The sequence below is a fragment of the Lycorma delicatula genome, chromosome 1 (genome assembly GCF_047948215.1).
Source record: "Lycorma delicatula isolate Av1 chromosome 1, ASM4794821v1, whole genome shotgun sequence".
NCBI lineage: Eukaryota > Metazoa > Arthropoda > Insecta > Hemiptera > Fulgoridae > Lycorma > Lycorma delicatula.
In genome coordinates this window covers 359,582,712-359,597,788 of record NC_134455.1, presented here as the reverse complement: position 1 = coordinate 359,597,788, position 15,077 = coordinate 359,582,712, and the positions used below count along the sequence as shown (strand labels likewise).

Sequence of the window (15,077 nt, the reverse complement as noted above, 5' to 3'; positions counted from 1 at the left end):
CAAACAGTATTGCGTTAAAGTGATCGATCGGATACTCAGTAGCCAAATACAGTGTAGTAATACTGTAGTCGCGTCAGTGAATGCTTTTTCATTTTAGTGTTTTTTACTAAAAAAAAATGTACAATGTATTTTTAAATGTACTCTATTAACTTCGGTTCATTTATAATGAACAACGACGGGCACAAAAAGGAAACAGCTGTTCGTGAGTGATCAAATCAAAATTATCCAAGAACTAGAACGAGACCTACCAAATTCAGATGTTTGCAAGAAATATTGACTTTCTTCATCCCATCTACAGTTTCAACAGTACGGAAGAGTCACGAGGAACTTACGAGTTCTTTTGAAAGAACTCAGGCTGTGATAAAAGACGACTGATAGCACCCTCTGAATATTAATATAATGATATAAAAGGAAGAGAACTGGAAGGCGATCACTGCGTATGTGAAAATCATGATGAGAGACCTCCAAGCATGGGAGGAGTCACGAAACAATAAGCGGCGTCGGAGAGTGCGGGGGCGGACACTTTCGCGAGTGAGCGACTAGGGAGTCCCCCGTACATGTGGGGTTACATGTGAGACGTGAAGAGGCCGCGGACACTCCGCTCCCGTATCTGATTGCGTCCGAAGGTAGTAAGTTCCTAACCAGGGACATATACATATTTGTCCCTGGATAGTTTATAATGAAAGTTTGCTGTACTGATATTATAAAAATAATTTTTTTTTTACGTTCATATTTGAGTATTTTTTGCTTTTGATGTATATTATGTCTTCCAGATCTTGGGCTAATTCCTTTTTTCTTGGGGCCTTACTGTGTTATGTAGTATTTTTTATCTTCTGCATTATGTGAGGTTTTGCTGTTCGGCTGCAGATTTTTTTTTTCTGCTGTCCGATCTATGCATTTTTAGTGTTGTGTTGTTGCGCTGATCGTGTAATATTAATGAATGTCTCTTTTCAGGCGTTTATTTTGTTTATGTTCTTTATTTTTATTATTTTTATTTTTTTTTATTTTTTTTCTATGTTTATATTGTGAGACTTGTTTTCTTGAGTTGTATATATTGTGTGACTTTTTTCTTTGTAAGTAGTTTGTAGTATGTAGTTTCATAATCTGTTTTCTGTATCTTGATGTATGGTGATGTAACTTGTTTGCTGTTGTTTTGCTGTAACTGATGCGTTTCTGTTGATTTTCATATTATAATGCGATTGCACTATGACGTATGAGTGTGGGAGTGGGCGTGTTACCCCCCTTTGCAGAAGAAATGCTTCGTTAACGATTCCAGGAAAGGTGGTAGCCAGGGGTGCAGTTTAGTCGGTAGTGCGCAGGTTTACATACGTTATTAATAACATCAGGCGGCACCTGTTAGCGAGCCCGACACTGCTTAGGTGTCCGTAAATGAGATTCCTCAACTCTTTAACAAAAAAAAAAAAAAAGTTAGCGCCCTGTTATATCATGGTTTAAAGTGAAAAGAAGTGTAAAAAAGACGATGAATTTGCGAAGTACTAGTAGAGTAATTGAATAAACTACAAAACTGTTTTGATGATTACAGGTATAAGATTAATAAACAAACAAAAGTAAATTATTATTTTAAGGCTAATTAGTTTGTATGCGCGATTAAGTTCTGACGTATACTGTTTGAAGAAAAAACCAGATTAGAATGATTCTTTAGATTTAATAAAAAGGAGACAAAAATTTTTGTGTAGTGTTCATTTGTTACGTTCCTAGATGATTTTGGTAAGTCTTACTGTACACTTATTCCTTTTTTTTTGCCCTGTCATTGAACGCTAACAGTTTTCGTTAAAAACAAAACGTATTAACATCTAAAAACTGTATTACGTATGAATATTATTTGTTAGTCTATAATATAAAACATATCGATATTTTATTTTAAAACAGTTTCCTCTTAGGTATACAATATATTTTTTGTATTATAATAGATAATGACGGCGTAAAAATTTACGGTTACGAGGTGGAAGTACGAGCACTCTGGTGTAACGAGGATATTTGATCGGCCCGTTGTATCTCTTTATAACCAAATTTTACTGTATATAAAATAAAAGTACGAAAATATGAACTGGAATAAGGTGTTTCAAAACAATTTTATTTTCATAAAAAGTTTAGTTTTTGAACGTTAAAAATAAATTTAGTTTTTGAAAGTTATTTATATTACAAATGAATGCAATATTTTTTCCTCGAGCTTAAACATATATAGTCATATTTGTGCGTGATAATATATCATACGATATGTATTTTAAAATATAGTTGACATCAACGTCAATAAAGAAGATTTTTATAGTTGTTAATACGAGTGATTTTGTTATAGTCGAACCCGTATAGAGAAATATAAAGTATGTTTTCATTACGATGTTTTAAATTTGATTTGTAACATTTTTCTGAAATGCACAGAATAAAACCAATTACTTTTATAATAAATTTCTAATGAGTAAATTTATTTATGATTTTTTGTGATGATATAATAGGTTATTATATCGCTTATTAAAGTAAATTGATTTCTCCTTCATCAATTTAGAAAACAAAAAAATCAGATGTGGATACCACATAACATCCTTGTACGCCTATTAAATTACATATAACATTTTTTTAAATGAAACGTACATAAAATTTTATTTCGTTAATAACTTCTGATATTTCTTCATATTTTTTTTAAATTGTTATTATTGAATAATAATTTATTGTAAAAACGGTTTTTACAATCAGAGGTTAATTTAATAAACCAGTATATTTAAATTAAAAAAAAAAGTTAAACTCTGGAACCAATGAAAATAAGTAACACTTATGATATTTCGTTGAAAACATCTTAATGAGGACTTATTACTGCAGTTAAGAAAATAATTTTGGGTTTATTGGAACACTTTTGGTCTACATTGCAATCAAAAGGGGAGGTGCACAACTATATATTACAGCAGTCCTAAATCCAAAATTTCAACATTTTACGGCTAATCGTTTTTGAGTTATGCGAGATACATACGTACGTACAGACGTCACGCCGAAACTAGTCAAAATGGATATTTCCGTTGAAATCTGATTTTCGCGATCACAATACTTCCTTTACTTCGTACAAGGAAATAAAAAGAAACGTTTGATTAAAATACAATTTCTGTAACATAAGATCTAAGTGAAATAACATTATTAGAAAATAATCTTAGGTGAACAAACAATATACACAATTATAAGAATTTCTGATTTTTTTACAATCAGAGGTTAATAATTATTAATAAATCAACATATTTAAATTAAAAAATAAAAAAAAGTTAAAAAAAAGGAGCTGAAGTCTCATTTGAACCGATGTGCCTTCCTCTTGTAAAATCCAAAATTTCATTAATTATTTTTTTATTACGCTATAACTCTGGAACCATTGTAATTAAGTACCAGCAGTTAAGAAAAAAATTCAATTTTTCTTTTTTGATTTTCGTCGAAACGAATGAAAATGGATTCAGGGATAGTCAAAATAGATATCTCACTTTTAATCTGAAGACTGAAATTTTTCGCGATCACAATAATTCCTTTACTTTGTATAAGGAAGTAATAAATGCATCCTGATAGTGATTAAACTGAAGGTTAAAAGAACATTTAAAAATACATTCAGTAAAGTATATTCATCTCTTGATAAATAATAAAAAAATTGAAATGTTTTTAAAATATTTTTTTTGGTATTAAAAAATAATTTGTTATACTGGTACTGATGATATGATTATCTCAATTAACGAATTATATTGCAAAAATAAGTTGAAAAAATTTATGTGTTCACAATTCCTTCAAAATAACTTTCTTTCTTTTCCTGTTTTTTTTCCTCCAGGAATCACCGTTCAGGTATTACTTCAGAGGATGAATGAGGATGATATGTATGAATGTAAATTAATACACTGATAAATGAATGAGTGTAGTCTTGTACTTTCTCAGTTAGACCAATCCTGAGATGTGTGGTTAATTGAAACCAAACCACCAAAGAACACAGGTATCCACGATCTAGTATTCAAATCCGTATAAGAATAGCTGACTTTATTAAGACTTGAAAGCTGGAACTCTCGACTTCCAAATCAGCTGATTTGAGAAGAGATGTTCACCACTAGACCAACCCAGTGCCTTCAAAATAAACCAACATTGGTAAATGTGTAACTGCGACAGTTTAACGAGTAGTATTTTATTTACCAATTCGTAATTGACTTTATCTATCATACACATAAATTAAATAAGCAATTCGTCTGACTGTTTTACTAATTTAAAAATACACTTCTGATTTACAAATTAGGTTTTCTAATCTTATAACAGAGTTAAGCAGACTGATACAGAACAGAAAGATAATTTGCTTAATATGTTGACTTTGTTATTTAATAGATGTAAAGTATTTTCATAGAATACTTTAATTTATATATTTATGGTGTTTTCAATATTATGATAAAAACAATATCATTCTACAACACAACAATATAAAGTAATATAGCAAATTCATAACTTAATCTATCACATAAGTTAGAGTGGAATAGAAGAGTTCACTTCATAACGTAATAAATAATACAATATCTGTTTAAGACCTAAGGCATCTCTTTTTTCTGTTTAGGCTCTGGAACCAACGTAAGGTATTACTTCAGAGGATGAATGAGGATGATATATATAAATGTAAATGAAGTGTAGACTTGTACAGTCTCAGCTCAACCATTCCTGAGATGTGCAGTTAGTTGAAACCCAACCGCCAAAGAACACTGGTATCCACGAACAAGTATTCAAATCCATGTAAAAGTAACTGCCTTTACAAGGCTAAGATGTTAAGAATCCATTAATGAGATTGGTAGTTCATATATTACCTGTTGTATGTTACCTATATTATCTGTCATATGTTTCATGTAAGACAATGTACTGGCTGCATTGAGATGGATATGTTTCATTGAATATATTACAAAAATAGCACTGATAGTGTTTTATCAAAACACTATGTGAAGGTCTACATGTTGAACTTGAAGAAACTAATTCCAAAATAATAGTAACAGTAAGTTTCTAGAATAAATTAATAAGAAAATGTACACTCTATTTACAAATTACATAGAATTCTGTTGTAAATAAAACTGACAGTTTTACAAATCATAACATTTTTGTACTTGACTTTGGCCTAATTATATACTATAGATGATGATAAAACAATAGACACAAATTACAATAAAATTTAAAAAACAATCGGTAATACCATAATTGATGAAATGAATCACTAGAATATTCGTTTCAATGTATCAGTGTACAACCATGAAAAATGTATTACATTACTTTCATGGTAATTAGAGAACAATGCACACATCACATTTAAACATTTTTGCAAATAAAATGTGTCTGGCACAATAAATCAAATTGTGAACGTGCAATAACTTAAAATTAATCATATCAAGCAATATTGTACTGCTTACTGCTGTTTGCTTTTCCATAATAATCACTATCTGTAGAAAGGAGTATGATATCTAGACGTCAGACTGTTAGTCTTATTAAACAAGTATATGCAATTCCTTCTTTTTTTTCTTTTCTGTTTAACCTCTAGAACCTTCATAAGTTATCCACGATCTAGTATTCAAATCCGATACACAGGGTTGGTCAATTGGTGAACGCATCTTCCCAAATCAACTGATTTGGAAGTCAAGAGTTCCAGCATTCAAGTCCTAGTAAAGGCAGTTACTTTTATATGGACTTGAATACTAGATCATGGATACCGAAGTTCTTTGGTAACTGGTTTCAATTAACCAAACATCTCAGGAATGGTTGAATCGAGACTGTACAAGACTACACGTTATTTACACTCATACGTATCTGTGATGAATGTACACATGGTGATGAATTCACCACTAGACCAGATCAGCCCTGGTGGTCAAAAATGTAAAAATTAGAGAAAACTGAAGTTTCATGATAAGACTTGCTTTGGAATTTTCAGACACATTACAAAGCATAGTAAACACAAAACTAGTTCTGTAAAACTGAGATATTTTAAATTTGTGTAACATGGGTATTTGTTGTAAATTGATATTTTCAATAAATTAATAATTTTATAGATAATAAACTATAATATACAACTCACTTATCAACAAATGATCAGCCACATTAGCCGTTCCAAACATACCTGAAATAAAATAAGCTACAATTAACAAAAAGTAAGATACTGTAATAATTAAATCAGTTATCTTCTAAAGCAACATTGTTATTTTAGAATTAATACATTAAAGATTTTTCACCTTATTATAAAAACTAAGTAAAATTTCTTTTACTGTAAAAAATGAATGTTCTTGTGAATAAACAATTAATAAGTTAAAAGATATAAAAATAATTATAACTTCAATCTTATTATTGCTAATATAATGTAAAAATTTTACTACTTCTAAAGCAGAAAAACTACAATTATATATAATTATATCTTACACCAGTTATAATGTTATTTTATTTTTGTAAAACTTTAAAAAAAACAATTTACAGTAATATTCTCATTTTCATTGGTATAAGAAATGGATTTAAAAAGTATACATATAAAGAATAACAATATCCAAAATGAAAATAAAAATAAGTGAAATTTAAAATATTAATATTACATGAACATAGGAGTAAGGTCTCAAGCCAAAAAAAGAAAAAAAACACTTTAATTTCAGTTTACTAATATTGTAAAACTTGTACTTTTAATGTAAGTAAAAATAAATAACATTCTTATCTTCTTAACCCATTGTTTAACATTTGAAAGGGGTATGTTAAATTGTTGATCTGCACTATTTGGATTACTGTTGTTCTAGGCTTTTGTATATATAAAGCAACTAATGCACAAGAGGTGTAGTTACTTTCCCTGTAATAATTTTCTTTGTACAGTCACTCTATGGGGAACAGAGTAGAAGTGTTTGTTACAGGGTGGTATATCCACTGGTATATTAGTGGTATTAGCGTACTGATATACAACAGTATATGGGCTTAATGAAGAAAATAATGACAACCACCTCACTGTATATGTCTTCTTGTAAGACACAGGATGCTTGACGTTCTAGTATTCTTCAGAATATGTATATTAGTTTAGGATGTAATATTTGCCTTATGTTAGGCTATCTGTAAGTATTACATTATAGCATGATAATAGGCAAGTAAAAAAATATCTGAAATCATTTATAACTACTTACTTTAACTAGAAATACAAATAAAAATCATAAAAATGATATAAAACATTTTTTCTTCAATTACAGAGATATTGTCTTTATCTCTCATGTTCATATAATCTTTTTTTTTATTAAATTCTGAAATTACATTTATCTAAATCTGTAAGATGATTAAACTGATTGTTTTCAAAACAAAATCCAACAATCCAGCTCTTAATTTGAGTAAACTCTGTTTTTGTAAATTTATTTTTCAGTCAAGCAATATTGATGAATCTTTAAATAACCCCAATTAAATATGAGTTATGATTTTATTGCGTTGTCTGCAGAAATGCAGCAATAATCCCTGACTCTGTGTCCTCAGCTTCCTTTGCAGAAAATCACTTTTTTGGCCACATGTTGACTACATACTTTGGTAATATATCCATGTAGTCACTATTTTGCACATCTATCATTTCGAGGTCTATTTTTTTTATTTTCTTGTTTTGTTTGAGGAGTAATTTCTGGTAATTGATATTATATCATAGATATACTTAGTACATGCTGATATCAAATTTTATTGAGCATGGTATTATAGTAAATTCAGTATTAATATCTCCACCAATACAATATAAAAAGCAAAATGATATATCTTCTATCAACAGCAGGGTTTTCATAATGTTTAATACAGAAGACAAGAGATAGAGTTGTTTGGACTGTGAATATATGAGTAATTAATCACAATATAATCCATAAAGGGCTATACAGTAGTGTATCCAGTTATGCTGTATCTTTTTTATGTACTCTTCTTTCTACTTGAGCATTGTAATATCTTACAATTATTTAAAAATTCTTTTTAACACTTAGTACTAGAGATTTACAAAATAAATAGAACTAAAAAAAAATACATTAAAGTATTGAATAACATTTAAGTTAGAAAAGGATAAACAACTTCATTGAAGAAAAATTCATATAATGAACTAACCTATGTCAACTTATACAATATGTTTTAACAAATGAGACAATGATTTGTATTAAATCATTAGAAGGTATTTTTAATGGATCTTAAAATAAATAAATAATAGAAAAAAAAATTGTAAAAATTAAAGATAACATCGTAGTATTTATTTTTTTCTTAAAAGTTCAAGTGTTTGCTGAGTGGCAAAATAAAAAAATATCAACATTCTAACCTGTAATTTGTTATTGAATGAAAAATTGAAAATATAAAGAGAATTGAATATGTAATCTTGTGTTATCAATTCAATATTTTTCAATTTTTAAACTTCATACAGTACGTAATTGCAAGAGATATAAAGTAACACTAAGTAATAAATAACTTTAGGAAATTAAAGGTTATACAGTATCAACATTGATAGAATGAAGTAACAAATCCATGTTTGATAATTTATGTAAGTTGCAAACAAAATAAGACTTGAAAGTTTACTCAAAATTGTTAAATTTGTTACCTTACACGAAATGTTATTCTTAACATAACAAAAAACATTGAACAAGTCATAGCTAAATATTCAATACTTTAGATTTCTCTAATCAGCACCAAAATAATGTAAGGGTTATTTTCAGCAGGTTTTAATAGAAGGCCGTTTACTTAAATTACATTAAGTAAGGTCAGTTTTATTAATTTAAAAATTTCAGCAATTTAAATAAAATACACTTTATTTATCATACAGATGGGCTGTAAGAAAATGCTGCATATATGAATAAGATCATTAGTAAGAAATTCAAAAGACAGGAAACCCTAAAATCTAATAAAGAAATATGTGCAAATAAACGACATAAATAACTACTACTGAACTTGAAATAAGGTTTCTCTCTGAAACATGGGAAAAGTATAATTTGTTTAATATTAAAGGAATACAATGATGTTATTTTCTTATCAGGTATTTTTATATTTTTTTAATTACCTACTTAGAATAAAAACATTTAATAATTATCTACTTAAGTATGTTACAAAACATTAATCTACTCAAAATATTTCATAATAATAAAATAAAAACACAAAAGATATTACACCAAGTTACACAATATTAATTAATTTAGTTCAACGATCTGTTTTCTTTTATGCCAAGTTCAAGAAATCACTTGTACAAAACATAATCTCTGTACATACAAGTATATATTTGTAATGACAATTTTGTTTTATGGTGATAATCATTCAACTATCAAACAGCTTTGAAGACAGTTCAATCCAGACATTTTTTAAGGAAGTAGAAGCAAAAGTAAGTTAAGTACCTTATATGAATAGTATTATTATTATCATGTCTAACTGAATATTTCAAATTAATTTTTACTTGTTATATAACATCTAAAAATTATTTTATTATATTTTCATAATTATTATTATTAAGTATTTGTTCAAGCTGGTGTAAAGTAATTTACAAAAATTTTTTAAAAAATCTCAAAAGCAGTCAGAATTATTAATAATCAAACTGCAATTGGTCAGAAGCATTTAATTTTACTTACTGAAAAACAGGGATAATAATTTTTACTAGATTTTATTGTCTTTGGTAACTAAATCAAAAACCAGCTTCAAAAGATTATATTAAAAAATTACACCGTGAAACAATGATTTTGTTTTATGAAAAACTACAACTGAAATAATTAAAAACGTAACTGCTAAATGCCAAAAATTCTTAAATTTTATTCCCATCACCCTCAACTTTCGAGAAATACATTTTTATTGATTTTTTTTGTAATTCATACCTGAGATGCACAATGATGCTTCACAAAGTGTTATAAATAAATAATAAAAAGCAATATTGGTAATATTATTCTTTCTAATCTCTGTTTCACAATCTTCTGGAGTTATAAAAATAACAACTACATCAGTTGTGATTATTACCACTGAATTTCAGTGTTTCAACGTGTCTTCTTAGAAGTGTGTGAATAACAGTAATGTTTTTTCGTTATATTTGTGTACAATTTATGTTGAAATCTCATAGGAGGAAAATGACTTCACTAATTAAGAAAGCTTATAAACTTTATTTTGGTTGGTTGAGACAAAGACAAACCATGGGCCATACATATATGTTGTTTAACTTGTGCAATTGACTTGAAGAGCATGGCTTACTGGGAAAAAAGGCTCAATGCCTTTTGCTGTATTTGTGATCTGGAAGAAACCCCATGATCACATTTTAGATTGTTATTTTTGTTTCACACAAGCTGCTAATCTTGTGTGAAACAAAAGCTGCTATTTTGTTTTGGATGTATGACGTTAGACACACATCCAAATTTGATCACATACCCCATGACAATGATTTACTGAACTTATCCAGTGTTTCCGAAGAGCTTAAATATAATCCTTCCGTCAGTGATAAGAATAGAAAATTTTTGTTACTACACTTAACAAAGTTATTTTTTCTCTCATACACACCTTTTAATTAAAAAAAAAAAAACTTAAATGAACTAATATAACGATTTGGTTAGAAAAACAAGTAAAACATGATTAACAGCAGCATAAATTCAATTTTTAATTGTAAGGTACTGTACGGGTTAACCCTTTAACCCGTTAATTTTGTTGATGATTAATACCCCCCTAACTGCGTTTATTATTTTGTTAATTGACAGCCGATCATGATCTTGAACTAACTGCATGTATTTTATTTTATATTCATGATACCAGTAGAAAAATTTCATTAAAATACATAACTTATAAAAAATCACACACACATATATATATATATATATATATTAAAAAATTGCACTCTTACCTCTGAAAATACTGTTAAAATTCACTAATGATCCAAGATCACACATAAATTCCTCTGTATTATTAGAAAAATTTTCCATATCCTCCCAAACAAAATAATCATCATCGACACTTACCGGTACATGAACTGCATTCCCAGAACCTAAATTGTAAATATCATCAGATTCACCTTCACTATCTGTATCAGACTGAATAAAATCTAGATGTTCAACATCAGACCTAGCATAAGATGCTAGGTCATCCAACAATTGTTCTATTTCAGCATTTTTCAAATGTTTGCTTATACCTGCACCTGACATGGTTTAATTCATCTTGTAATTTTTCTTAATAATAAAATGCACTGTAATAAATAACTATTTTATAACCTTAAACCACAAACTAAATCAATAAAACAATTCACATACTACGCAAACACCTGGTGTAAAATTGGAAACAAAACTAAGCATTATTATCACATTTTTCTTCAGAAAAAATAAACTAAAATAAAAATATACACACGAACTCCACAAATCAGTAGAAAATCACTAAAATGTTCATATTTGAAAATATAACCAAGAAACTACAAACCAAATGCGTATGAAAGTCATACTATGGAACAGCTGACCAGATGAAAACGGAAAGAATAAGAAACGTTTTGTTCCTTTCAGATTATTAATAGTATAATTGTATAATAGTAATTAAAGAGAAAAAACATTTTAAACTGTACTATATTTAGTCCAAGACCTTTTGGTACAAATTGCAGTTGCTAGAGTGCAGAATATGACGGCATGACAGTATGCGTAATATTACGGCAAAACGCATTGGGATGCAATACTTGACTGCGTAATATTACGGTAAAACGCGTTAAAGGGTTTTAATTATCATAAGTCTTAGGTAAAATATCTTAAACGATTATATGATGTAGAATATACATTTTTAAAGGATTTATTTCTACATCGGTAGTAGAAATTCAACGAAAATTTCCATTCCAAGTTTTTCAAAGAAAAAATTGGGATAGGAATGGAAGTTTATTACCCCCTAACTTCTGATTAATCTCTCCCTAGGGAGGGGGTATGGTTAGAGGCAGGCATATAAAAGACCCAGTCCCGGCCGACTGGGTGACGACCCCCTTAATAATTAATATTTCGTGACCTCCAATCCCAACCCAATGAAACCTAGTTAAAATATTTAGCTAGGTTGATAGCAACAGGTATAAACATGCATGTATGAAGGTATAATCATGAGCAATTTATAGGTTCCAACTTGATGTGTATGTGCTCCTTGTAATTTGATCTGCTTGCATAATATTTGCTGTGAGAGTGTAATGTTCAAACATGCATATGATACATTTGAACAAGAAGTGGTCTTCGCAGTATAAAGAGGCATAAGGGATTACAGAACATCAGTTTAGTTTTAAATGCATAGTGTCTGGTGCATTTATTTAAATCTTTATTCTAGTTTTTATTATTTTCATTGAAAATTATAATAATAGATGAGGTTTCAGTTTTTTAGTGTGAGGTCAAACAGTGTAACTATTTTTTTCTTTTCAATTAGATTCTAATACAAAATGAATAAATTTGTAAAAAAAAAATAAAATGAGTCATCTGCATCCAGATAAGATTGCACAAAGACGTGATTGTAAAATAACAGATATTTAAATTAAGGTTTTTCTCACTAAATGGAAAGCCATAATATGTTGTGTTTGCTTTCAAGTCCTGTCTGATGAAAACATGAAGATCAAAATTAATTTAACACTTGGAAACTAAACATCCAGATAATAAAAGCAAACACCTGGAATTTTTTGAAAGAAAATCAACAAGCTTCTATTTGTAAATCAAGCCATACTGATAAACGTACAATTGAAGCATCCTATCTATCTCATATCATTAAGAGTAGCTTAGATGTCCGAACCCACATAATCGCACAAAACCTCATATTTTCTGCTGCGATTTATATGGTCAGTGTTTTAATAGGGATTGAAAAAGCAAAAAATTGAAAAAATTTCTAATTTCTAATGACACAGTATCAAGGCAAGTCGATGACATGGCTGGCAATGTTCATGAATAGATAATTCAACAAATGAGATCAAGTAAGTTTTTAGTATTCAATTTGAAGAACTAACAGATGAGGCAAACAATTCTCAGTTCTTATGTTTTGTGAATTATGTTTTGTTTTTATAAATGCGACAGGAACAAATCAATCAAAGAAGATGTGTTGTTTAGAAAATTAATAACTCATCATGTTACAGGAATATCTCTTTTTGTTGGTTTTATGAAGTTACTATAAACTATAACATAGACTGGACAAAATATATTGCAGTATGTAGTGATAGTACAAAGGCAATAACAAGAAAGAACACTGGATTTCTGGAAAAATTAAAAGAGTAACTTATAAAATGGGCCGAATGGATGCACTGCTTCCTTCACAAACATATTCTTGCCACAAAAAAATATGCAGGAAAAGGGAAATCTCAAATAAATTCTTTGTACAGCTGTAAAAATGGTTAATTTTGTTAAAATTTGACCATTACAGAATAAGCTGTTTGCTAAACTATGCGATGAAATGGATGAAAAGAAAGAATATCTTCTTTTCCAAACAGAAGTCAGATGGTTATCATGGGGGAAAGTATTAACTCGGTTATTGAAATTGCAAGATGAATTAATAATATTTTTCCAGTTATAAACAAATGTCATTCTCATTGTTATTACAAAATAATGAGTATATATTGCTGCTGGCTTACTTAGCAATGTATTATTGCATTTCAACAATTTGAATGTGAATTTACAAGGTCGTGATAAAAACATTTTATTAATGACAGATAAAGTTCATGCTTTCATTAAGAAGATTGATCTTGATTTTGATATGTCACCATTCATTTGGTACTGAATCAATTTAGTAAAAATGTTTTTGCAGCTGATAAGTTACCAGCTAAGTTTACCAGCTGCTAAGTTGAGATTCACGACCAACTGGTAAAAATGTCTGTTGTTAAAACGTTACAACTACAATTCATATCTGAAGATTTACATAAGTTTTGGCTTGCTCGTCGAAGTGAATATGGAAATTTAGTCACAGAAGCATTGAAAATATTAATCTCTTATGCCATGTCTTACCTCTGTGAAAAGGGGTTTTCTTTTATGGTTGTGCTAAAAATTAGCTAGTTAGTTAGTTTTAACAGAGGATTCCTATATCTAAATATAGGAATCCTCTGTTATCCCTTGAAAATAATTTACTGTTTTTGTTTATTTGTGTTTCTAACACAGATCTACATGTGGAGAAACTTTTAAATGAAAAACGTACATAAGCATCTCATTAATTTATATTTTTAAATGTGTGCATATAAATGTAACTAAAATATTTATAATAAATAATTTTTTTTCTCATAAAATTATTTCTTACTATTTCAACATGTAAAGTTGTAGGCTAATTTCATGACCCCTTTTAATATCATTATGACTCTGGTGGAGATCACACCCCCAGGTTGAGAAATGCTGCTATAAAGAAACGATAACTGATTGTCAACAGTCTTCTACAAGATTTCTTATCTTAAGCTGTAAAATTATAATTAAATACAATACAATTGCTTGTTTTTACTGTTCTAAGTAAATATAAAACAAAATCTATAATTTAATCATAAACTCTGTGTAAAAAATTATAGCAATTTTGACTAAATATGAATATTCAGTCAAAGATTCTTATTTTATCTTATTAAAATGAAATCTACATATGAACAGAAAATCTTTACACACCCTTTGTTGTATGTTTTATGGATTTAATTATGACTTGATACAATTTCCAATCATTACAATTTATTTATAGGTTACTTCAGTATTTAAATTTCAGTAAAACCTTTTTTTATTGTAATTATGTTCAAGCATAATTAACATTAATGACATTAACACCTCTTCATAATTTTATGCTCTTTAATTCTCAATATATGAATAAAAACAGATTTTGTGATATAACCAAATACTGCATATTAAAAAAAAAAAATTTCATCTACATAAAACCTTAAGAAAAGCGTTTAAAAAATCCTAATAGTTTTCTAAATAAACTAAAATTTTATTTAAAATAATTATATCATACATTGGAATTTATTATTTATTTTAGTCATTATTCAGATAAAAAAAATGTTTTACTGATCATAATAACATTGAGTGTTAAAATACTTGCGAATAATTTCAATTGTACAAATCCAATATGTAAAAAATAATTACAAAATCAAAACGTAAAAAAAAACTAAATTGGTATGCAAATCATACTTACCTAAAATCAAAAAA

The 15,077-nt window shown here is 28.3% G+C and overlaps 2 protein-coding genes across 8 annotated transcripts in view; one reads left to right on the top strand and one right to left on the bottom strand.

Annotated features, from left to right (window-relative positions):
* Positions 1 to 11,559, bottom strand: part of LOC142334490 (uncharacterized) — a 204,930-nt gene extending 193,371 nt beyond the window's left edge. For 2 of the 7 annotated variants that reach the window (XR_012758833.1, XM_075382562.1), the window contains exons 1-2: positions 10,823 to 11,548; positions 6,068 to 6,109 (exon numbers count right to left, since the gene is read on the bottom strand). Coding sequence is in view for 5 of the 7 variants with exons in the window: in XM_075382562.1 (XP_075238677.1) it covers positions 6,068 to 6,109; positions 10,823 to 11,120 (340 nt within the window). In the remaining 2 variants the exon portion in view is untranslated. Of the gene's footprint in view, positions 1 to 2,110; positions 2,388 to 6,067; positions 6,110 to 10,822 lie in introns of those variants that run through there. The other 5 variants (XM_075382560.1, XR_012758834.1, XM_075382559.1 and 2 more) reach the window with 5 other exon arrangements.
* The window catches only part of LOC142334487 (farnesol dehydrogenase-like), a 35,018-nt gene continuing 29,087 nt past the window's right edge, over positions 9,147 to 15,077 (top strand). Inside the window, exon 1 of the mRNA XM_075382556.1 lies at positions 9,147 to 9,331. The gene's annotated coding sequence lies outside the window, so the exon portion shown is untranslated. The remainder of the gene's footprint in view (positions 9,332 to 15,077) is intronic.